At 38.6% G+C, this 15,106-nt stretch overlaps 1 protein-coding gene across 2 annotated transcripts in view; it reads left to right on the top strand.

The window, feature by feature from the left end:
- Positions 1-3,241: 3,241 nt before the first annotated feature.
- The window catches only part of NUDX19 (nudix hydrolase homolog 19), a 68,509-nt gene continuing 56,644 nt past the window's right edge, over positions 3,242-15,106 (top strand). Inside the window, exon 1 of one of the 2 annotated variants that reach the window (XM_089164573.1) lies at positions 3,242-3,952. In XM_089164573.1, the coding sequence (XP_089020699.1) occupies positions 3,260-3,952 (693 nt within the window). In that variant the 5' untranslated portion in view covers positions 3,242-3,259. The remainder of the gene's footprint in view (positions 3,953-15,106) is intronic. The other variant, XM_089164572.1, reaches the window with a different exon arrangement.

Consider the following 15,106-nt stretch of genomic DNA (forward strand, 5'->3'; position numbering starts at 1 on the left):
CTTTTCTTCTTATCTTGATCTCATTATTATATGATATTACATTGATTACATTTGTTCATGATTATGTTATTGTATATGTGGGAGGTTGGTTTCCCCGATACTTGATCTTCGGGGCAGTGGATCACACACCCAGGTATGCCAGGTAGGGTACCGGTTGGGTGGATGTGACAGGAGTTCTCCAGTTCTTCGTACCCCCAATCATTCTCTTTCGGTCTCTTCCTGCCTTAGATTTTTGTCGGGAGGTTGCCAAAAATTTTGTCTTTCAGCCTAGTTTCTTTCTCTTCCTAGAGAATGTCCCCTCGGGGGTGAAATCCCTCTTTTTGCTTCTCAGGCTCACCTTCAAACTTCTTCTTCTTGGTAAACTGGTTGGGTTCCTCGGGGCTCCCAACTGTCTCGCCATTGTTCTTAGTAACACTTGCATTTGAGGAATTGGGTCTGGATTTGGTTAATTTGTTGTTGGCTTTGATTCATCTGCTTTTGAATGGATGAGATCATTTGAATCACTCCATTTTGGTTGTTCAAGCGTCCTCCTCCAATTACTTCTTCTTCTTCGTGCTGCTCGATCTCTCGCGATTGATCTCCATCCGGGGGAATGGGATTTCCACCTAAAGGTGGTGGGCGAATCTGATTTTGATTCCTATGAAGTGTGGATTTTGTATCTACTATGGCTTTTTGAATCGTTTCACACAGACTACGCCAAATGATGTGTCCAAAAATTGCTTAATCCTAGAATACATGCAAAACGATTGTCAAACGTGGGCCAACTTGGCCGTCGGGAAGCCACCTCCGATGGTTAAGTCAATAAAAGCATCACCAAAGGGCTCTGGCGAGTTACATAGCTTAATTAAAAAAATTCAATGGAGGGAAACAATTCAATTACCTTTCATTTGCGTTGTTATTTGAATTATATAACCTCTTATTTCTGACTGTTGGATCGCATCACAAGTTTCTTCTGTAGCTGTTAAATCGTAGGGTTTAATCTCCTTAATTGGCTTAGTTGTGGTTTCCATATGGGACATGATTGCCTATCTTGAGCTTGGTGGGGATTGAACCGACCATGGTTTGACCCGATTGATTATTATTTTTTGGGCAAATATCACTTACCTCCCCTCTTAACTGGACAAATAACAAATAACACTTACACCCCCTCTTACTTGGATAATATCAGTTACCTCCCCTCTTACCTAGTAAATATATCAAACACCCCCCCTCTGTTAACTTTCCGTTAAATTTAACGTTTAACGTTAAATATTTTTCTAAAACCCCAAACTATCCTTGGCTAAATTTTTTGTTTTAAGCTTAAACCCTAATTTATCGTAATCACCTTAGCAATTAAAATACTAAATTATCCTCAATTAAAATAATTGTTAAAAATCAAAACACCATAGTTAAAGTTCAAATTATCTTTAATTATTAAAAGCCCAACATACCCTTTTGATTTGCATTTTGATATAAAGCCGTTCCTTTTTTTTTAGTTGTTTGATAAAATTATTAAAAAAAATGGTATGTTGGGATTTTAATAATTAAATATAATTTGGGGTTTAAGTATGGTATTTTGATTTTTAACAATTATTTTAATTGAGTATAATTTAGTATTTTAACTGCTAGGGTGATTAAGATAATTTAAAGTTTAAATTAAAAAAATATTTTCAGCTAAGGGTATTTTGGGATTTTAAAAAATATTTAACGATAAAAGTTAAATTAAATTTAATCCAGAAAGTTAACAAGAGGGGAGATGTTTGATATATTTGCTAGGTAAGAGAGGAGATAAATGATATTATCATCTAAGAGGGGGTTGGTGAGTGCAACTTGTCCAGCTAAGAGGGAAGGTAAGTGATATTTACCTTATTTTTACTTATCACAACCAAACCTAATAAAGAATTTAAGAACAATCACTTAAAGAAGGAGAAACGTTTTTTTTTGGGTAATTTTCATCTGAACCCCCTGAGGTTTGGTTCAGGTCACTTTTAGTCCAGTTTAAGTTTCTTTTTGCATATGGCTCCCCTGTAGTTTTAATAAATGATTAAATAAGGACAAGTTTAACAGAAACTGTTAATTTAATAAATTTGGTGACAAAAATACCCTCGTTTGAAATTTTTTATTTTTTATTTTTGTTTCGTCCCACAAAGGCTTCGTCTTCAACATCGAATTTTCAAGCGAGAAGGGAAACCCTAACAGCAATAACTTGCTCTTATCGTTCTGAATTCAGTTCAAATCACAACCTCTCAAACCCTAAAAAACATCAAAATGGAAGTCATGAGGAACAAATTTCAAACTTCAATTCGATTTTGATCTAAGACGAAAGATTATTCGTCAAATACCATACCTGTTCTCATCACTAGTTCTCTGAGAAAAAAAATTCAAAAAGATGGATCCACAATCCAAAAAAAGCAAAACAAGAGCACAAAAACGAATAAGAAAATCAAAAGCCAAAGAGAAAAAATTGATTTTTTCTATCAGAATGTAGAGGAACGTCAACTACGAATCCATTCTAAAATAGAAAAAGAAAAAAAAAAAAAAAAGAAAAAGAAAGCCAGTAAAGAAAAAAAAAAGACCATCAAACAAAGTCAGAAACCTGAAAAAAATTGAAAATTAAAAATGGGTATATTCATGTATTCAATAATCCCACAGCAAAAGAACCGATTGTCAATGCTTACCTCTGCGATTCTACAGAATGAAGCAAAAGATCCACTTCCAAGAAAAATAGCAATTGATCTAAGCTTGAAACATGAGAAAGGTAACACTTTTGAAGAGCGGTTATCCCCGTTGCAGACGGAGACCACCAGTAGTAGCAGAAGAAGAGTAAGTCGTCCTAGTCGTCCTCATTTTCTTTTTTGTGTAGTTGAATGAGGATCACATGTATGATTTTGATCTCCAAATGTGGCTCACTCAATCTTCTTCGTCGACTACGAATGTATTCCGACTCCGACCGATAACTGTTCAAAGGGAATCGATGACTGTTTATTATTTATTTATTTTATAGTATTTATTTTAGTAGATTAAAATAAAAAATAAAAAATTCCAAACGAGGGTATTTTTCTCACCAATTTATTAAATTAACAGTTTCTGTTAAACTTGTCCTTATCACCAAACCTCATGGGATTCTGAAAATTACCTTTTATTTATTTATTATTATTATTATTATTTTTATTTTATTTTATTTTTTTATATTGATAGAATCACTGAATTGAGAAGCTTGCGGGATTCATGATTTGCCAATTTCGAGCGAATAACATCGAACCACGTTGCATGGTTTAAAATGCTGAGTCATCACCTAACAACCCGTCGTCTTCTTACAGGCCTGCAGCAAAAATGGCACAGGAGAGATATGCTCGTTTCTCTCGCGTTTTGTTTTCTCCCTTCATCGTATTTCCATTCATTCTCCCGCCAAAATCAAATCTTGAATCAGAAGCGTCCCCCCTTTGTAGGAGATAAAGGACTTTACCAAAGCTCTACCATGACCGTCAATTTGCAATCTCATGTGTTTGCGGGCAATCCTCTTATAAGCAAGACCCCTAAAGCAGGGGACTCTACTTCTCCAAACTCAGCCCTTGAAACCTTGAAAGATTATCTTCTTCTGGAGAAACCCCATGGTAGTCAAACCTCGCTGAATTTTAAGGTGTTGCCCTTCAGGAGAGGTAGGCCTTTGGCCTCTTCTTTGTCTTCTACCGATGATTCCGTCCCAGTTTGGCATCTGGGTTGGTTGAGTTTAGCTGATTGCAAGGACTTCTTGAGGGAATCTGACGCTCTTTTGACGGAAGATTCGTTTGTTTACCTGGGTGCGGAGTCTGATGCCGATCTCGTTTATTGGGCTATTGATGTTTCTTCTATGAGCGGCTTTGTTTCTGAATTAGATGACAGGAGATTTTGCTTTGTGGAGCTTCGGACCTTGATGGTCGCCACCGACTGGGCCAACTCCCACATGATGCAAGAATTGGCCATTGCTGGTCACGTAAGTGATGATTCCTGATGCCTTTCTTCGGTGTTCTTTACTGTTATGCTGATTTTCTTGGAGGCCCCTAGTAAAATTGTTGTAAGTTATATGGTTAACATGGAAGGCTGTTCTAGTATTCAGAATTAGACCTGGATTTATTAGAAATAGCGATTGAAGGCACCGATGAACATTCTTATACTGTGGTTTCCCTTATCCCACAATAGGGTGAACTAGTCAAGGTTTTAGGGAGATGAATGGTTGTGCTTGAATCCTTCAATCAAACGGCCTGGAATTAGGATTTAGGACATTGTTGTCTTGGTACTGAAAGGGACCAACAATAAAATGCGATGGGCTAACTTTGGCATTCTTAATATACATGGTTACAATGACACAATAGTTTGGTGCGTGTTTTCATATGTTACAACAGTTACTAGGATATCTTAGTTCCCTAACTCCTGTTCCCCTTCAACTTGTAACCTAAAGATCATGCAAAGATGTTTGAAGGTTTTAAAACTAAATAGGACAAGGGAAGGCCAAACTTGATTGGATTGAAGAAGTGAGTATTGAACTGAGTCCTTATTGATTATTGGAAGACATGGAACTAAATAGAGGAATGGGGAACACAGTTTGTGTGGCAGAACCCAAGTAGCTAAGAACTTGAGATGAGAATCGTTGATTGGGTTGTTGAAAACTTGAAATCAGTAACCAGACTTGAGTGCACAGACTTAGAAATTGAATTTTGGATCTTCAAGCCTAAGTCAGCCTACTGAATGAATGAATTGAGAGCTTAGTATCTTCCTATTTTGCTTCTCACTTTAGTCCTTAGTTTGAGTGTGTGCATATGGAGCAGACATTTTACTCTACTAGAAAGGCCTGGACTAATTAGTTAGAACCATCCAACTCCATGGCCAGTGGAACAATTCTGGAAATTTATTCTCTTAGTTGAACTTTTGAATTGTTCTTTAGACAATTTCAGATTTTCGGTTTGAATTGGTGATGTGAACAAGGGTCACCCCTTGTATTTTCGGTTTGAATTAGTTGGAAGTCCACGTAATTTCCAACATTTATCCTCTGTATGGTGTTCCTTCCCACAATACTCACACTTCACAAGAGGTCCAGAGTTACCAAAACTAGGCTTAGGATTACCAGAATCAGCAGCTAATGTAGACCTACTAGGATTCTGTGTATGTACCATAGCTATCTGTCGGCTGTCCTTTGTATCTACCATGGCATAAGTTTGGGCCCGAGATGGTAAAGGCTCTCTAGAAAGGATCTGTGCGCAAATTTGATCAAATTCTATATTCAATCCTATCAAAATTCATTAACTCTGTGGTTGTTTTCCTATTGTTGATAGGCAATAGCATATTCAGCATTCGTCAGTGTAAATTTCCCATAGAAATCTAAAGTCTGGTAATATCCTCGATGAGTGTTATAGTACTGAGAAAGAGTAAGGTCCTTTTGCTGCAACTGATTGATTTTTCATCTAATTTCAAAGCACTGTGCATCGTTGCCTACTTTGGAATATGTATCGTTAGCAACTTTCCAAATAGTTGCCGCATCTAGAAGGAGGAGATAACTGTTTACTATGCTTGATTCAATAGAGTTGATGAGAAAACCTATGATCAAGCATTCATCTGTGTACCACTTGGAAAGTTGTGGACCGAATGTGGAAGGTTTGGTAAAAGTCCCATCAAGATGGCCAGTAAGACCAAGAGCACCAACAACAAGGGAAACTGAACGAGACCATCTAAGGGCCTGTTTGGTTATATGAGTCTGGAGATTTCAAATATCTTAAGATTTCAAATTTGTAGATTTCAAATCTATGGATATTCATAAAATTAACTATTTGGTTAACCTGAATCTGTGGAATGAAATATGTGGATTCATTCTGAAAAATTATTTGGTCGATGTGATTTTTGTGAATGCGCAAATGTTTAGTGCTTTTATAGTAGGGGTATACCCATAAATCTACAGATTCAAGTTTTTAGTGTAAAAAAATGAATCTTTAAATTTCATGAATCCAGGGATTTTCACAACCAAATGGGTATAAATTTCACATTCATGAATCCAAAGATTTCAAATATCTTGATTCATGTAACCAAACAGGCCCTAAGATAATTTGTCCCATTAAGTTTTACAGTGGTCATCTGAAGTGGATAAAACTCACGATTCCTATGAATGGAAAACATGGGAGACTCTTCAGATGTACCAGACGAGGGAGATGTGGGATTAGTCATCGTAGAAAAAAATCACTCAAATTTACAAAGAGCTCCCTAAGACTATTCGAATTTACAAACAATTCCCTAAGACTATTCAAATTTACAAACAGTTCCCTAACAAGATTTAATTTTGCAAATAGCTCCCTAAAACCATTTGAATTTGCAACTAACCTCTGGTAAGATTCAAATTTGCATACAGATCCCTAGAACTATTTGAATATGCAAAAAAACCCTTTGGAACTATTCTAATTTACAAAACAGGCCCCTGCGATTTCACAGAACCACAATCCTTAGATAGATAAAAAAAATAGGGTTTTTCATCATGGAAGGAATTTTGGTTAGGTCAGATGATAGGTTCTAGATGAACTTTTGAATCATTGAAACCCTTCTGGCAACTATCGCAGGTAAGAGGAACTATGGGTTCAAAAGAAAAAAAAATTTAGCAGGTTGAAAGAGGGCTGGAAAGAGTCCGATGGCTTTAGATGGATCAAACCAAAGAGGCGATGCCTCTAGGAGCTGTGCAAATTGCAACGATGTCCCTTAGAGGCAATCATATGGTTTATGGGTTCCTGGCAATAAGCAACAATAAGCCTAAAGAGGTTGCTAGTATGAGTCGATCCTCTTAGGCCTATCGCTGATTATGGTTAAGGCTGGCAGAAGGTCTAGGAGTGGTTCAGATTGCAAACAATGGTGGTCACTGGAGTTTTGGAGTTGCAATGGAGGTGGCGGAGGTGGAGGCGACAGATTTGTGATGGTTAGAACCTTGCAAAAGGGTGATTGGTGAGTTGCAATGGTGGTGGGGCTTCGCGATGAGAATTTACTAGGGTTCTTGGATCAGAATTGGCTCTGATACCATGTTGAAGAATTTGTGGAATCCTGACTTATGTCTAGTGTGACATAGCAGGGCTTTATTTATAATAATAGTTATGAATGAGCAAGTACAATGATACCCGATGTGGGACTAAAAAACATAAACAATAAAGATTCTCTAATAGACCAAACCAAACTCATAACTGGACTCAAACTTATGACTTACAACATTCCCCAATATCATGCTAAGAATAGCTAGGATTTCCAGAAGAAGATGCCATTTGTTAGATAAGAAATACAAAGGAATATTGAAATTTAAGTGGCTGAAGCTGAAGTAGCTACTTTTGAAGTAACATAAAGAAAAGCAACGACTTAGCTTAGAGACTATAGGGGATAGGTTAGTGTGGAGGAAAAAGGGCAGGGGAAGGGCAAAGGGAGACTTGGGATGGGTTTGGGTGGGTTTCTAGGGTTTGACTAAGAGGGAAGAGGACAGTAGAGCTTGCGGCAGCAAGGAGAGGGGAGAAGAGAGGTGGCGGACAAGGGAGAAGGACTGGGGATAGGGTGGGGGCTCTTGACTTACATGGTTTACTTGTTGGAGTTGAAGATTGATTGATGAACTTGATGAAGATGCTCAAAACTTGCTGCAATGCTTGAATGAATGCTAGAATTGAATGCTTTGACTGCTTAAATGCTTTAGATAATGCAGAAAATTAAACTCTTGAAAGCTTTGACACCCGCCAAGGTCCACCCACACAGGAGACTCTGACTCAAAACACTCAATAACTTTTATTCATCCAAAACTGATTTTACTTACAAGGGAAGGCTATTTATAGCCCGAAACAAAGAACTTTAATAGACTTTGGGATCCCTTAATTGGTGGGAACCTTCTACTTATCAAATTGGACTCTTATCTAATCTAAGAGAGAATCAAACTACTATGCGATCTCAGCCCTTGGATCTGATATCTCACTAGCCTACTGTAAGTTATCTAATTAAGCACATGCTAATTAAATAACTTAAGACCTAAGCAAAGACTTGACTTGGACTCTTTCCACTTGACTTCAAATTACAATAAAAGACTTAAGACAACTCCAAATCAAACCTAAATTACCAAACTGGACTCAACTAAAATTTTGGAATATTTTAATAATAAATCTATAAATAAAATAATAAAAACTATGGGCCAAAATGCCCAAAATACCCTTCATAAAGGGTTTAGTTAGCACTATGGGGCTTCTTGGATCCATCAGGGGGCCCACCTAGGGTTTCAGACTGGGGTCCTTATGTTCACATTAGATTTTTCTGTCTTTAGTTATGTCCTCTATACGAAACTCTTTGAGACCACGTTGACATTGCTGCCACTGTCCACATGGCCTGGGATAACATGGTGGAAGATAGTTTTCCTCCTCCCATCCTCTCCATCAGTTTGGATTACCAAAATCTTGGACATCATGTTCAATTGAGCTTCTAGATCTATACGATCTTCACTGTACTCCCTGTCTAGCTCAAATTCTAGTGGTGAAACTCGTGTGTCTCCACTGGGTCTTGCTTGTTGGTGTCTAGGACTGCATGTCCTTTCCTCTTAGGACACTCTCTAGCAAAATGTCCTCTCTCATGACAACCTAGAAAAAAATTAGAGGGAAACTCAAGTTTCGACTAGGTGAAAATGAGAAACCTAGTTGGGAAAAAAGGGAAATTTTGAGGAAACTTAGGACTTTTTCGTGCACGTTTAGACAAGAAGTTTTGACAGGTTTTAGGGAATATTTTAGTGTGGGACTTTGCATTTAAGCTAATTAGAGTACAAGAACACATTGACTGTATTTTGCTAAAAAAGTCCATGTAGAAATGTCATTCAATGTTCATAACATCAATGGAGAGTTGTCCGAGAAGTACACTATGAACTTAACTACTTAAGTACATAACATTCAATATATAATTTCTAACTTTAAAACATCAAATACAAAGTAATTGCCAATAAAAGGAAAGTACAACTTAGTTCCAAGAGGAGTGCCAAGAGTGGATCCAACCTGTGAGTTGAGTAGTACTATGCCTGTAACATCCTCTCCTCCAACCAACAAACATAGACATCCCATGACATTTTATGCCTATGGTTGTCAAGGTAATCGACAACTGTAACTTTCTAAGTCTGGTCATCAACATGCCTAAGATAACTAGTCTGAGGGAATATGCAATTTGGATAGGGAAGTCTTGATGGAGGGGGTATTTGTCGTGGTATTTGGGGAAACATGAAAGAAATAGAAAATTTGAAAATTTGGGAAAGCTACAAAACTTACAGGAAAAAGTCTCAGGTTTCCACGAAATTTCCCAGGTTTCCATGAAATTTCCTAGTTTTCCATGAAATTTCCCAGGTTTCCACGAAATTTTCCATGTTTCCCACGAAATTTTGGAATTTTTATTTCTCATGAACTAGCTAGTCCAGCTGGGTTGAACCAGGTTTTGACAAGTTTCGAGGTTTCAACAAGTTTCAACGAAATTTTGACTGTTTCGATCGAAACTTGGGATTTTTTTCAGTCCCCTAGTTTTTCATTTCGAGGTTCCCAAAATGGAAAATTTTAGTGGAAATTTCGCAAGTTTCGATGGAATTTTGTTCTATGCATGACAATATAAAAACTCATCAAGGTTGTTGTTGAAAATTGGACCTTGTTTTCTGCTCTGATTGGGTTCGACACCTTTTGTGTGATTTCTACAGAGGGTGTGTGGGGTTTGTTGTTGGGTGGATCTCTTCTTTAGTCTTGACTGAATTGCTTCTTTTGAGATAGTAGGGCTTCTTCACAGAGAGCCTTATCAAATAAATCTCGAAGATATATGATGTCTGTCACTCCTAGGGCCATCTATATATCCTGCTTTAAACCAAGCTTGAACCATCTCATGGTAAGTTGCTTGCTTTCTCTAGTGCCTGTCTTGGATGTCTGGGTGTTGGACTGTTGCTCATAGTTAGCTACGAACATGGTGACCTGTTTGAGAGTATGGAACTGCTCCTGGAGTCTTGCCTTCTAGTGTTCTGGTAGGTACCTCTCTGTTGACTCCGTTGCATTCGATTCCAAGTGTTGGTTCTTTACCCTTACAGTTCTCTTTCCATCATGTTCCACCAATCTCTGGAAGCTTTACCAATGTAGCTTTGTCTAGTTTCGTGTTCCTATCCTTAAATAGGTTATACTAGTTGGAGTTGTCATTAAGGGCAGCCCTCCAGTTATAGAAATTTAAGGATCCAATGAACCATTGAACTCCTTAAGTTCGAGTTTCCTTGTGATGGTTTGCACCACTTCTTTGGTCCTCGACTCCAGTGAAGTAGGATCAAATGTGATCCTCTAGTGTGGGTTGTGCTGCTTCGGGGTTCTCTTGTTGTCTTTCTTCAACATTGTATCTGTTGTACATGGGGTTATCATATCTGGACTCTCTGGTGTGTCCACTCCTGTCTCTGGAATAGCTCAGCATCACCTTCCTCCTTATACCTTTGAATTGGCTTCTCTGTGGAGTACATAAACTTGCAAGCATGGTGGGAGATCTCGCGAGATATCGCCGAGATCTCACGAGATATCTCGCTATTTTGACATAGCGAGACGAGATGAGAGGCGAGATCTCACCATATCTCGCCAAGATCTCGCCATATCTCGCCGAGATCTCGCTAAGATCTCGCTGCAACCATAAAAAATTGCCAGAAACTTGATTTTTTGTCGGAATTTGTTGGGGATTCAACTTCTAAACATCTTTAAGACATCTACAACATCAAATTATCATCATTCAAGCCTATTTCAACTAGATCTACAACAAAGGTAAGATTTTTCCCCAAATTTGAATTTTTCTCAAATAGAATATTCTACAGTGGGTGTGTGAGTTTAGTGTAAATATATGTTGATCCACAAGCTTTGATCTAACTTTTATGGAAACCAATTTAATGTGACAGTTAAACCTATATGTGGCATACTATAGTGATGAGTTGACTTGGGAGTTATATGTGGCCACCGTTCAGAATCAGTTGATGCAGAATGCTGAGTGATATTCTTGCTTGTCTTGTAATCTTATTACTCACATACTCTTGTGATTGTGATTGTGAACTTATGGATTATGATTTATGACTTACTAAAAGTCTAAAACTTCTTATGGTTGTAAAATTTTGAAGCCATTAAGTTCTTTGATAGTTTGATGTGTAATGTATTTAATACTTTATAGTTGATAACATGAATTACTTGATATCTCTACATTTCGGTTTTACACATAGGGTTGACTTAGAAGACGTAGTTAGGGTTACTTTCTCACAATTCTAAGGCCACCAATGTGTTCAAAAGGCCTTAAATAGACTAAATACCAAATTTCAGCCCAACCTGGGCCCTAAAACCCATCGAGATGGGTCACCGAGATTAGGCCAAAATTTTGGTAGATCTCGACCGAGATCTCGCCATCTCGGTCGAGATCTCTCTATTTTGGAGTGGCGAGATCTTGCTCGAGAGCGAGATCTCCCACCATGCTTGCAAGTTCAGCCTTGGTGCTGGTGGAGGTGGTGGCGCTGGTGTTTGAATGGGTTCTCCATTCCTTGCCTGCTCCAGATGAGTCACCCTTGCATTTAAATCTTGCACTTGGTTGGCTATGCATTGCAACTATACCATAATCTCCTGTTGGGCCTTTTTGATTAATTCAAGTTGTCTAGCAATTTCTAGTTCATCCATATCTCTTATACCAAATTGATGTAACCAAGTTCTAGAGTAAGGGTTTTGTGATTGTTTTCCCTAGAGTTAAGGTTAGCCTAATCTCCTGTTGGTCCTCTTGAGACCAGCAAAATAATTAACAAATTTGATAATAGGATGGATAAAATTATTAAATTTGGGTTTTTGATTATGGGTTGGGTTTGGGAAGGCTAGGGTTGTAACAATTCTTGATGGGTTGGTTTGTGATGGATCAGAGAAGTAACAAATCCCTATGGGGAGGTTTTGAGATAGGATTCTAACGAATCCCTATGGGATGGTTTAGAGATAGTTAGAGATGGGCGAATTTGATACAGGTGGGTTTTGAGATGTTTAAGGTTTTAACAAATTCTCATGGGCTGGTTTTGGGATTCCCAAAAATCACTATGGGTTGATTCTTTGGGTATGGGAAGGATTCTTGGGCAATCTTTCTTGATCTTTCTCTTTCCTTCTTTCTTTTCCTTTTCTTTTTCTGGTTTCAGATCTGCTGCGAGAAAGAAGGGGGAAAGGAAGGGGGGAGTTGCCACAAGGTCAAGGGGTGGGTGGGGGGAGCTATCTAGGGTTGCTACAGGAGTGGGAGGGGGCTGGTGGAGATGTCGCAGGGTTGGGAAGGGGGAGGGGATATTTGCGCAAGGTCGGGAAGTGGTGTTGAGTGGGAGAGAAGGGAAGGTGAGGGGGTAGGGCTGCTTTATTTACTTGTGGAGGGTGCTGTCTGTTGAAATGATGCTGCAGATTGGAAGAAGAAGCTGGACTTGAGGGTGGTGACTCTCAAAACTAAACCCTGGCCCTTCCAAGAAGACTACAACTGTTTTTTTCTAATTCAGATACTTTTTTTTTCCTATTTTTTTTTTAATTTTTAGTTTTTATAATTCAACTTAATGAATGGGTGGGCTGTTTATAGCCTTACAAGTGGAGGGAAAGACTTAGACTCTAATTACAAAGTAAGGCTGACTCAACTGGGGAATCCTTTATTGCCTAGGATCGCCCTTACAACCCTTAAATAACAACCACAATAAGAGAACTTAACTTGTATAAAGATACATAATTATCCAAAAGGAATCTTAATTTAAATAGAGTCATTTCAACTCTAGCTAGGACTCACTTACTGACTCAAACTGGTAAATAAAAACAGATTTGGACTCATAAAAATGAAACAACATTACTGGAATAAAAGTTATCAACTAATTAGGAGGGGAGAATTACCAAATTGCCCCTAGGGGGTTTCAGCCAGTCCCTAGTTACGTCACTTGGGTTGGGCATTGGGGCCCAAATTAGGGTTTCGGCCAGGGGGAATTTCGTGCTTATATCAAAGGGTATACTGTTTCACTTTAACATGCTACCATCAATTAATTGAAGCCTATAAATACCAGGTAATCCCACTTTTCATTGGGTTCCAAGTTTGATAGCTTTGTTAAGTTCCTCTAGAGAGAAAGAAACTTGTTGACCAACTTTCTGACTTTGCCATCAGAGGTTTTCCCCCCAGTGATGTCCGGGGCCTCTAACGTGTTCTTTCCTACCACAAGCAGACTTCAGTGAGTGCTTGGCTCCAGGCTGGGACCTGTCATCCAGACCAAATGTAGCTAAGACGAGCCAGATCGGAGTCTTGTGACAACAATGCCCATAACTCATTTGTAACCCCACAGTACATATTGGTCAATTTCCCCTATCAAGAATACTTCAACTCTCCCCCTCAAGCTGGAGCATATAGATCTCCCATCCTGGCTTGAAACATTCATTTTTGAAGGTAGGGCCTAATTGTGGCTTTGCAGTGATATCTTCAAGTTGGTTAGCTGTAGGAATTAACAAAGGCGCTGATTAACTTCTTATGAGTGGTATCTCTAACAAAGTTGCAGTCAACTTGAATATGCTTCGTCTACTCATGGAAGAAAAGGTCACTTGCAATATAGGTCACAGCCTAGTTACCATGTAACATCTTCATAGGCAAAGAGATAGGAAAACCCATCTCAAGTTGAGTAGATTTCAGCCACACTAACTCAGCTGCAGTTTTGAGGCATAGCTCAATATTCAGCTTTAGCACTTGATCTAGCAACAATGGTTTGCTTCTTGCTTCACTAAGTAACAAGGTTACCGTCCACACAGGCACAATACCTAGTAGTAGAGTGTTTATCACCAAGAGCTCCAGCCCAAATCCATATCCCACAATATTAATATACTGGAGAATTCTTTAACTAAGTCAAGATGCGACAAACAATTTCCCAGTAGATTTTTCTTGGGACTTTGCGTATAACTGTATAACTATTCCAGCAGTTCAAGAAAGATCAGGCATTGGGACTGTTAAATAGATTAGTTTTCCAACCAGTTTTCTATACTGGTGTTGGTGTCCAAAGTCTTCACTACCATCTGTTTTATATGTTTGGGGTGGGTCCATGGGAGTATGAAATGTCTGCAGCTAGAAGTCCTGTTTTAGATGATATATCAAGGACAGGGTTCTTTGAGATGAGTTAATTTGTTTCTTGATATGTAGGACTTACCGTGAAAGTACCAGAAATATCCTAAACCTTTCATCTGAAAATGAAAATAAAAATTAAGTGTTGACATTAATAATCTCAGTCTCACCATTACTGGATACAATGATGTCATCCACATACACCACAGTGATTATTACAACTTTAGAGTAAACCAAACAAATACAAAGTGATCCGAATAGCTTTTGGAAGAATCAGAGTAATAGTGAAGTTGAACTTGTCAAACTAAGCACGTGGAGATTCATTCAACCCATAAATAGCTTTATGCCTGCATACCTTGCCAGAAGACTTCCTTGAGCAATAGCACTTGATGGTTGCTTTGATCTAACTTCCCTTCAAGATCAACCATATGAGAAGGCACTATAACACCGAGCTGATAGAGGGGCCAATTAAGATTTACAGTTAAAGAGATAAGAACCTGCATAGAATTCAACCGAGCCACAAGAGAGAAGCTCTTGAGATAGTCAGCCTGATAGGTTTGGGTATTTCCTTCCGCTACCAGTTGGGCCTTGAGATGCTCAACAAATCCATTAGGGCTATACTTAGTAGTGCACACCCATCAGCAACAAACATAATCTTTGCTAGGAGGTAAATCCACAAGGAACCAAGTTTTAGGGGGACAATGCTGCTTCCATCTCTTTAAGTCTGTCAGACCTTTCCAAAGCATGAACAAGAGCCTCAACATTAAAGCTTGGGGCAAAATTAGAAGATAAAGAAAATGTAAAGGTAGTGAGGAGGAGCATTAGTGATAGAAACAAATAAGCAACAAATATACGAGTAGATTTTGAGTGCATCAGTGAGTACCTTTTCGTAGAGTGACTTTTAGGTCTGTAGGAACCTCAGGGCAAGGAGATGGGTTAGTGTTGAACTTGACAGGGTGAGCAGAGAAGGAAGGTACCCTATCCAAAGGAAGCCGTTGTTGCTGGCAATAGTTAACTAGTAAGTGGGGTGCTGTTG

The sequence above is a fragment of the Hakea prostrata genome, chromosome 8 (genome assembly GCF_041222555.1).
Source record: "Hakea prostrata isolate BN-2017 chromosome 8, UWA_Hpros_2, whole genome shotgun sequence".
Taxonomy (NCBI): domain Eukaryota; kingdom Viridiplantae; phylum Streptophyta; class Magnoliopsida; order Proteales; family Proteaceae; genus Hakea; species Hakea prostrata.